Genomic DNA, 11,208 nt, shown 5'->3' on the forward strand with positions numbered 1-11,208 from the left:
AAAATAATCTCCGAAGGGCAGAGACGCAACGCGAGTCACATTAATCTGCACCACGTCCGAACGAACCCACGTTACCAGAACTCCACTGGTTGATAAGTAAGTACACACCGGAGTAAAAACAAACTCTAAATGTTAACGGAAAAGACGCCTATCACAGAACGCAGACACAGTCAGATAACCATTGAGGCGTTTGACTCGTATTACTCGTACTCGGTAAAAGTGCTCCATCCGTACCGGATACTCGTTTCAGTTGTGTATCCCGGATACTCAGCTGAAACGAGTATTCGGTACGGATCGAGCACTTTGCATTTATGCTTTAGTCTCTTTACTCAAACAGTCCTTCAGCAGTATAACATTCATAGTTACCTTTTAATAAAACATTTGTGGAATTCCATTGTACCACAATCAAACAAGCAGCATATAAATATTATGCTCTTGAGATCCTTCTCGGCGATACTTCAAACTTGTTCAGCGAGTTTCTATTAGAGGGAACAGAACACAGAGTACTTCATTCATAACATTCATCGAATACCATTGTACTGCACCCAAAAAACACAACACAAACCACAAACACAACTCTGTGCAGCTCCCAGGATTTAACAAATAGGAATATGTTTATTTGTGGTGCAACTTTTGAAACTACAACAAGATATAATTTGACAGTTTCACATAAAACAATTAAGATATACCACTAATACAAATATGAATATGATTAGTCATACAAATAACAATGACAACTGTTATGTGTATAGATTTGTGTATGTCTCTCTCTTGGTCTTTCTGCTGTAGTCCTGCAGGTGAGAGGTGGGAGGTTGGCTGCCAGCCTGTGTGAAGAGCTTTGGATTGGCTCACACTCCAGCCAATCAGAGAAGGAGGGACATTTGAAAAGCTTCTGTTGTGTTGCTCTCTCTCTCTCTCTATTTGACTTATTTGTTGGATAGGCAGGTTTGTCTGTTGTGTACCTTTTCATTTAAGTATTGTAAATAAATCTCTTTTCTTTAACTGCCTCCCATCATCTCTGACTTTTTCTTCGTTGATTGTCAGCATTACTGTTTCCAAATAAATGGAAATGTAACAACAACTCATTGTCACCCAGAGAAATGAAGAAAAATATTAAAGTCACTCTGAAGGGGATCAGCCGCCCAGCAGATCAAACCAACATGTGGAGAACAATAAGAGGGATCCAGAACAATAAAGTTATGAAGCAGTCAACTAATCCATGAGCACTGTATAATTCTGTCATCATGTAGAACATTAATTACACTGATAACATTTAGAAAACATCCATGTTCACTGGATGTGGTCATCCCTCCAGTTTCTTGTTTTTTGTTTGTTTGTTTTTTGTTGTTGTTTGTGTATTTTCAAAAACAAAACAAATCTCCATTAATATATTTTTTTCTCTAGAACAACAAACATTTAGTTTTCATCTTCCAAAATCATTACTTTTTTCAAAGCTGCTTTCTATAGTTTTGTAACAGCGTGTTTTTTAAATCTGGAAGTTGAACTACACAATTTCATTTCATCATCGTAGTTATTTCACAGGTTGACGCATTGAACACAAACACACTGTTGTTTAATATAAGTTCTTGTTTTAAGTTTTCTGAAATCGGTTCATCAATTTTGAAACAACCTGTAAGTCCTTTGGCAAAATGAATTATTATAAACCTTATACATCAAATTAAATTAAGAAAGAGTGCATTTACTGGTGGATGTATATTTCTTCTAACTCTCTTTTACAATTTAAATCAGGGGTCTTCACCACGTTTCATGCCAGGGGCCACAAACTGATGGAGAGATCATGATTCTGCCTTCCTACATATTCTACAGTAAGTACACACCGGAGTAAAAACAAACTCTAAATGTTAACGGAAAAGACGCCTATCACAGAACGCAGACACAGTCAGATAACCATTGAGGCGTTTGACTCGTATTACTCGTACTCGGTAATAGTGCTCCATCCGTACCGTATACTCGTTTCAGTTGTGTATCCCGGATACTCAGCTGAAACGAGTATTCGGTACGGATCGAGCACTTTGCATTTATGCTTTAGTCTCTTTACTCAAACAGTCCTTCAGCAGTACAACATTCATAGTTGTTTTTTAATGAAACATTTGTGGAATTCCATTGTACCACAATCAAACAAGCAGCATATAAATATTATGCTCTTGAGATCCTTCTCGGCGATACTTCAAACTTGTTCAGCGAGTTTCTATTAGAGGGAACAGAACACAGAGTACTTCATTCATAACATTCATCGAATACCATTGTACTGCACCCAAAAAACTCAGAATATAAAAAGGATGAAGAGAGTTGGATTCAAAGAGTCCAGAGAACTACATGATGAGGTGAGCAGCTGATTCCTGTTTTCTTTCTTTCTTTCTTTCTTTCTTTCTTTCTTTCTTTCTTTCTTTCTTTCTTTCTTTCTTTCTTTTCTTTCTTGTCTTTGACCAATCCTTTTAGGTTCTAACACTGTTTCTCCACTTTACTGTTTTTCAATTTTTGTCTATTTTCGTCATCATTCATCATCATTTCTCTCCTACAGATTATACTTTTTTTTTACCTTTGTCCCTTCCTTCCTTCTACTGTTATGATTTAATATTTCATTTTTTATTTGTCATTTTATCATTTTCATCAGTGCTGCTCAGAGTCAGCCAACGTTGGAGGCCCTCCAGAGCCACTTTACCTGGGATCTGAATTTCAGCAGGTCCAAACTTTTCCGTTTCAGAGACAAACTAAAGGACATTGGCACCAATGAAGGAAACAGCTGGCTGGGTCACATTTACAACCTGCAGGGGTTCATCCACTATCAGCTGGGCTTCATTGAAGAGGCCAAGAGCTTCTTCAGCAGGGCCACTGAGGCCTTCCACCAGATGATGAACACAGTCTCAGATGGTCCCTGGTTGCTGGTGAACTACGGGAACCTGGCTTGGATGCATCACCACCTGGGAGAACAAGCAGAGAGTGAGCGTTACCTGTCAAAGGTCCACGCCCTGATGAAGGAGTACCCATCTCCATCTGAGGACCAGCTGCATCCAGAGATCTACGCTGAAAAGGCCTGGACCTTGATGACATTCTGTGAAGACAAAAAGCATCTGGCTGCAGAATACTTCCAGAGAGCCATCAGGATGCAGCCAGACAGGGTGGAGTGGCAGACCAGCTGCATGTTAGCACTAGTAAGTGTCTATAAACGCCGTGGCAATGAGCTGAGGTCTGAAATGAAAAAAGCCAAAGAACGTGATCCAGAGAACTTGTACCTTGCTGCTCTTTATCTTGAGGCATGTGCTCAGAGAGGAACAAACGTTAAAGAAGAAGCGCATGAGTTGGCCAAAAGGATTTTAAGTAGACCAGTTAGTAGCTACAGTGGTTTCACACCATTAATGACGCTGTACAAAACATTTTTACACAAAGATGAAGCTATTATTTTGGCAGAGGAGGCTCTGAAAAGACATCCAGATGAGCGTCACCTCAAGAAGCATGCTGCAATCTGCTACAAAGAGAAGATCTTATCTCAAAGCGACAGTCCTCTGGAGCCCAGCATGATCAACAGAGCCATCAGCCTCTCAGAGGAAGTCATTTCTCTCTATCCTGATTCTTCACTAAAAATGCAAATAACTCTTGCAAACTTATATGCAGAGTCAAAACGCCAAGATGAAGGGAACCAGATATTCAAAGATCTGCTAAAAAGGGACCTGGAAGACAAAGAGAAACAGATGGTTTACAACGGCTACGCAAAGTTTTTGTATTTCAGCCTAAAGAAGGAACAAGAGTCGATAAAATACCACATGATGGCAGCAGAGATACCACAACAATCCTTCTATCGGGAGGACAGCATCGAGAAGCTGGAAAAGATTAAAAAAAACAAATACGGAAGAGAAATAGAGGAGTTTCTGGCCAACCTGCAGCGCTGAGAGCTGATGATAAAGATGGAACAACACTGGGGATAAATCAGGAAGATGTTGATTTTCACAGCCTGAGGAATAAGTTTAATATGATCCTTTTATTGAAGTGTCGAAGTTGATTAAAATGTAACTTTTAGGGGAAATGATGTAAATGATGTTAAACACTTAAATTCTCTCCTGAACAATGATCCTGTTATCAAAGCCTGATGCAGTTTAAAACTTATTTACTGATTATATGTTAATGTTGCTTCATGTCATCATATTTTCTTATTGATCAAAGTCTATGAGTAACCTTCACTTTCTTTAACATTGGTCTTGTGTTTAGTCTTTTTATATTTCTTATGCTCCTTTGTGTTTTTCGTTTTACATGAAAACGTCAAAATAAAAAAAGTAGAAGAAAACCTTGAAACATTGTTAAATAATAAAAATAAAAAATAACAATAATAAAACCGTCTTCTGAAGCCTGTCAGTTTAATCAGACTTCCACTAAAAACTTAGATTTCAGAAAACCTTCAAAATAAATTTGTCAGTTACCATCTTTATTAAGGTGTCAGGGGTTAGTGGAGGTAGTAGGAAAGAGGGATGAGCGACTACAGCGAGGGGGTGTAGGTTCATTTGTAATGTTTATACCACTGCTACCTTTTTTTTTAACGAATACAACAAGTAAGTGTCAGACACTCTGCGTGAAGTCAAATAAACTGGTCAGAGCCAGTCGACGGTTAAAAAAAAAATAATCTCCGAAGGGCAGAGACGCAACGCGAGTCACATTAATCTGCACCACGTCCGAACGAACCCACGTTACCAGAACTCCACTGGTTGATAAGTAAGTACACACCGGAGTAAAAACAAACTCTAAATGTTAACGGAAAAGACGCCTATCACAGAACGCAGACACAGTCAGATAACCATTGAGGCGTTTGACTCGTATTACTCGTACTCGGTAAAAGTGCTCCATCCGTACCGTATACTCGTTTCAGTTGTGTATCCCGGATACTCAGCTGAAACGAGTATTCGGTACGGATCGAGCACTTTGCATTTATGCTTTAGTCTCTTTACTCAAACAGTCCTTCAGCAGTACAACATTCATAGTTGTTTTTTAATGAAACATTTGTGGAATTCCATTGTACCACAATCAAACAAGCAGCATATAAATATTATGCTCTTGAGATCCTTCTCGGCGATACTTCAAACTTGTTCAGCGAGTTTCTATTAGAGGGAACAGAACACAGAGTACTTCATTCATAACATTCATCGAATACCATTGTACTGCACCCAAAAAACACAACACAAACCACAAACACAACTCTGTGCAGCTCCCAGGATTTAACAAATAGGAATATGTTTATTTGTGGTGCAACTTTTGAAACTACAACAAGAGATAATTTGACAGTTTCACATAAAACAATTAAGATATACCACTAATACAAATATGAATATGATTAGTCATACAAATAACAATGACAACTGTTATGTGTATAGATTTGTGTATGTCTCTCTCTTGGTCTCTCTGCTGTAGTCCTGCAGGTGAGAGGTGGGAGGTTGGCTGCCAGCCTGTGTGAAGAGCTGTGGATTGGCTCACACTCCAGCCAATCAGAGAAGGAGGGACATTTGAAAAGCTTCTGTTGTGTTGCTCTCTCTCTCTCTCTATTTGACTTATTTGTTGGATAGGCAGGTTTGTCTGTTGTGTACCTTTTCATTTAAGTATCGTAAATAAATCTCTTTTCTTTAACTGCCTCCCATCATCTCTGACTTTTTCTTCGTTGATTGTCAGCATTACTGTTTCCAAATAAATGGAAATGTAACAACAACTCATTGTCACCCAGAGAAATGAAGAAAAATATTAAAGTCACTCTGAAGGGGATCAGCCGCCCAGCAGATCAAACCAACATGTGGAGAACAATAAGAGGGATCCAGAACAATAAAGTTATGAAGCAGTCAACTAATCCATGAGCACTGTATAATTCTGTCATCATGTAGAACATTAATTATACTGATAACATTTAGAAAACATCCATGTTCACTGGATGTGGTCATCCCTCCAGTTTCTTGTTTTTTGTTTGTTTGTTTTTTGTTGTTGTTTGTGTATTTTCAAAAACAAAACAAATCTCCATTAATATATTTTTTTCTCTAGAACAACAAACATTTAGTTTTCATCTTCCAAAATCATTACTTTTTTCAAAGCTGCTTTCTATAGTTTTGTAACAGCGTGTTTTTTAAATCTGGAAGTTGAACTACACAATTTCATTTCATCATCGTAGTTATTTCACAGGTTGACGCATTGAACACAAACACACTGTTGTTTAATATAAGTTCTTGTTTTAAGTTTTCTGAAATCGGTTCATCAATTTTGAAACAACCTGTAAGTCCTTTGGCAAAATGAATTATTATACACCTTATACATCAAATTAAATTAAGAAAGAGTGCATTTACTGGTGGATGTATATTTCTTCTAACTCTCTTTTACAATTTAAATCAGGGGTCTTCACCACGTTTCATGCCAGGGGCCACAAACTGATGGAGAGATCATGATTCTGCCTTCCTACATATTCTACAGTAAGTAGACACCGGAGTAAAAACAAACTCTAAATGTTAACGGAAAAGACGCCTATCACAGAACGCAGACACAGTCAGATAACCATTGAGGCGTTTGACTCGTATTACTCGTACTCGGTAAAAGTGCTCCATCCGTACCGTATACTCGTTTCAGTTGTGTATCCCGGATACTCAGCTGAAACGAGTATTCGGTACGGATCGAGCACTTTGCATTTATGCTTTAGTCTCTTTACTCAAACAGTCCTTCAGCAGTACAACATTCATAGTTGTTTTTTAATGAAACATTTGTGGAATTCCATTGTACCACAATCAAACAAGCAGCATATAAATATTATGCTCTTGAGATCCTTCTCGGCGATACTTCAAACTTGTTCAGCGAGTTTCTATTAGAGGGAACAGAACACAGAGTACTTCATTCATAACATTCATCGAATACCATTGTACTGCACCCAAAAAACACAACACAAACCACAAACACAACTCTGTGCAGCTCCCAGGATTTAACAAATAGGAATATGTTTATTTGTGGTGCAACTTTTGAAACTACAACAAGAGATAATTTGACAGTTTCACATAAAACAATTAAGATATACCACTAATACAAATATGAATATGATTAGTCATACAAATAACAATGACAACTGTTATGTGTATAGATTTGTGTATGTCTCTCTCTTGGTCTTTCTGCTGTAGTCCTGCAGGTGAGAGGTGGGAGGTTGGCTGCCAGCCTGTGTGAAGAGCTTTGGATTGGCTCACACTCCAGCCAATCAGAGAAGGAGGGACATTTGAAAAGCTTCTGTTGTGTTGCTCTCTCTCTCTCTCTATTTGACTTATTTGTTGGATAGGCAGGTTTGTCTGTTGTGTACCTTTTCATTTAAGTATTGTAAATAAATCTCTTTTCTTTAACTGCCTCCCATCATCTCTGACTTTTTCTTCGTTGATTGTCAGCATTACTGTTTCCAAATAAATGGAAATGTAACAACAACTCATTGTCACCCAGAGAAATGAAGAAAAATATTAAAGTCACTCTGAAGGGGATCAGCCGCCCAGCAGATCAAACCAACATGTGGAGAACAATAAGAGGGATCCAGAACAATAAAGTTATGAAGCAGTCAACTAATCCATGAGCACTGTATAATTCTGTCATCATGTAGAACATTAATTATACTGATAACATTTAGAAAACATCCATGTTCACTGGATGTGGTCATCCCTCCAGTTTCTTGTTTTTTGTTTGTTTGTTTTTTGTTGTTGTTTGTGTATTTTCAAAAACAAAACAAATCTCCATTAATATATTTTTTTCTCTAGAACAACAAACATTTAGTTTTCATCTTCCAAAATCATTACTTTTTTCAAAGCTGCTTTCTATAGTTTTGTAACAGCGTGTTTTTTAAATCTGGAAGTTGAACTACACAATTTCATTTCATCATCGTAGTTATTTCACAGGTTGACGCATTGAACACAAACACACTGTTGTTTAATATAAGTTCTTGTTTTAAGTTTTCTGAAATCGGTTCATCAATTTTGAAACAACCTGTAAGTCCTTTGGCAAAATGAATTATTATACACCTTATACATCAAATTAAATTAAGAAAGAGTGCATTTACTGGTGGATGTATATTTCTTCTAACTCTCTTTTACAATTTAAATCAGGGGTCTTCACCACGTTTCATGCCAGGGGCCACAAACTGATGGAGAGATCATGATTCTGCCTTCCTACATATTCTACAGTAAGTAGACACCGGAGTAAAAACAAACTCTAAATGTTAACGGAAAAGACGCCTATCACAGAACGCAGACACAGTCAGATAACCATTGAGGCGTTTGACTCGTATTACTCGTACTCGGTAAAAGTGCTCCATCCGTACCGTATACTCGTTTCAGTTGTGTATCCCGGATACTCAGCTGAAACGAGTATTCGGTACGGATCGAGCACTTTGCATTTATGCTTTAGTCTCTTTACTCAAACAGTCCTTCAGCAGTACAACATTCATAGTTGTTTTTTAATGAAACATTTGTGGAATTCCATTGTACCACAATCAAACAAGCAGCATATAAATATTATGCTCTTGAGATCCTTCTCGGCGATACTTCAAACTTGTTCAGCGAGTTTCTATTAGAGGGAACAGAACACAGAGTACTTCATTCATAACATTCATCGAATACCATTGTACTGCACCCAAAAAACACAACACAAACCACAAACACAACTCTGTGCAGCTCCCAGGATTTAACAAATAGGAATATGTTTATTTGTGGTGCAACTTTTGAAACTACAACAAGAGATAATTTGACAGTTTCACATAAAACAATTAAGATATACCACTAATACAAATATGAATATGATTAGTCATACAAATAACAATGACAACTGTTATGTGTATAGATTTGTGTATGTCTCTCTCTTGGTCTCTCTGCTGTAGTCCTGCAGGTGAGAGGTGGGAGGTTGGCTGCCAGCCTGTGTGAAGAGCTGTGGATTGGCTCACACTCCAGCCAATCAGAGAAGGAGGGACATTTGAAAAGCTTCTGTTGTGTTGCTCTCTCTCTCTCTCTATTTGACTTATTTGTTGGATAGGCAGGTTTGTCTGTTGTGTACCTTTTCATTTAAGTATTGTAAATAAATCTCTTTTCTTTAACTGCCTCCCATCATCTCTGACTTTTTCTTCGTTGATTGTCAGCATTACTGTTTCCAAATAAATGGAAATGTAACAACAACTCATTGTCACCCAGAGAAATGAAGAAAAATATTAAAGTCACTCTGAAGGGGATCAGCCGCCCAGCAGATCAAACCAACATGTGGAGAACAATAAGAGGGATCCAGAACAATAAAGTTATGAAGCAGTCAACTAATCCATGAGCACTGTATAATTCTGTCATCATGTAGAACATTAATTATACTGATAACATTTAGAAAACATCCATGTTCACTGGATGTGGTCATCCCTCCAGTTTCTTGTTTTTTGTTTGTTTGTTTTTTGTTGTTGTTTGTGTATTTTCAAAAACAAAACAAATCTCCATTAATATATTTTTTTCTCTAGAACAACAAACATTTAGTTTTCATCTTCCAAAATCATTACTTTTTTCAAAGCTGCTTTCTATAGTTTTGTAACAGCGTGTTTTTTAAATCTGGAAGTTGAACTACACAATTTCATTTCATCATCGTAGTTATTTCACAGGTTGACGCATTGAACACAAACACACTGTTGTTTAATATAAGTTCTTGTTTTAAGTTTTCTGAAATCGGTTCATCAATTTTGAAACAACCTGTAAGTCCTTTGGCAAAATGAATTATTATACACCTTATACATCAAATTAAATTAAGAAAAGTGCATTTACTGGTGGATGTATATTTCTTCTAACTCTCTTTTACAATTTAAATCAGGGGTCTTCACCACGTTTCATGCCAGGGGCCACAAACTGATGGAGAGATCATGATTCTGCCTTCCTACATATTCTACAGTAAGTAGACACCGGAGTAAAAACAAACTCTAAATGTTAACGGAAAAGACGCCTATCACAGAACGCAGACACAGTCAGATAACCATTGAGGCGTTTGACTCGTATTACTCGTACTCGGTAAAAGTGCTCCATCCGTACCGTATACTCGTTTCAGTTGTGTATCCCGGATACTCAGCTGAAACGAGTATTCGGTACGGATCGAGCACTTTGCATTTATGCTTTAGTCTCTTTACTCAAACAGTCCTTCAGCAGTACAACATTCATAGTTGTTTTTTAATGAAACATTTGTGGAATTCCATTGTACCACAATCAAACAAGCAGCATATAAATATTATGCTCTTGAGATCCTTCTCGGCGATACTTCAAACTTGTTCAGCGAGTTTCTATTAGAGGGAACAGAACACAGAGTACTTCATTCATAACATTCATCGAATACCATTGTACTGCACCCAAAAAACACAACACAAACCACAAACACAACTCTGTGCAGCTCCCAGGATTTAACAAATAGGAATATGTTTATTTGTGGTGCAACTTTTGAAACTACAACAAGAGATAATTTGACAGTTTCACATAAAACAATTAAGATATACCACTAATACAAATATGAATATGATTAGTCATACAAATAACAATGACAACTGTTATGTGTATAGATTTGTGTATGTCTCTCTCTTGGTCTCTCTGCTGTAGTCCTGCAGGTGAGAGGTGGGAGGTTGGCTGCCAGCCTGTGTGAAGAGCTGTGGATTGGCTCACACTCCAGCCAATCAGAGAAGGAGGGACATTTGAAAAGCTTCTGTTGTGTTGCTCTCTCTCTCTCTCTATTTGACTTATTTGTTGGATAGGCAGGTTTGTCTGTTGTGTACCTTTTCATTTAAGTATTGTAAATAAATCTCTTTTCTTTAACTGCCTCCCATCATCTCTGACTTTTTCTTCGTTGATTGTCAGCATTACTGTTTCCAAATAAATGGAAATGTAACAACAACTCATTGTCACCCAGAGAAATGAAGAAAAATATTAAAGTCACTCTGAAGGGGATCAGCCGCCCAGCAGATCAAACCAACATGTGGAGAACAATAAGAGGGATCCAGAACAATAAAGTTATGAAGCAGTCAACTAATCCATGAGCACTGTATAATTCTGTCATCATGTAGAACATTAATTATACTGATAACATTTAGAAAACATCCATGTTCACTGGATGTGGTCATCCCTCCAGTTTCTTGTTTTTTGTTTGTTTGTTTTTTGTTGTTGTTTGTGTATTTTCAAAAACAAAACAAATCTCCATTAATATATT

At 37.4% G+C, this 11,208-nt stretch overlaps 1 protein-coding gene across 1 annotated transcript; it reads left to right on the top strand.

Moving 5' to 3' along the window:
• Nucleotides 1–1,985: 1,985 nt before the first annotated feature.
• Nucleotides 1,986–4,348, top strand: LOC125009566 (interferon-induced protein with tetratricopeptide repeats 2-like). The gene is made up of 2 exons (XM_047587629.1): nucleotides 1,986–2,345; nucleotides 2,636–4,348. Exons 1-2 carry the CDS (start codon nucleotides 2,338–2,340, stop codon nucleotides 3,906–3,908), a joined length of 1,281 nt encoding a protein of 426 aa, XP_047443585.1. The 5' UTR covers nucleotides 1,986–2,337; the 3' UTR covers nucleotides 3,909–4,348.
• Nucleotides 4,349–11,208: the final 6,860 nt, after the last annotated feature.

This window comes from Mugil cephalus, chromosome 6 (assembly GCF_022458985.1).
Source record: "Mugil cephalus isolate CIBA_MC_2020 chromosome 6, CIBA_Mcephalus_1.1, whole genome shotgun sequence".
NCBI lineage: Eukaryota > Metazoa > Chordata > Actinopteri > Mugiliformes > Mugilidae > Mugil > Mugil cephalus.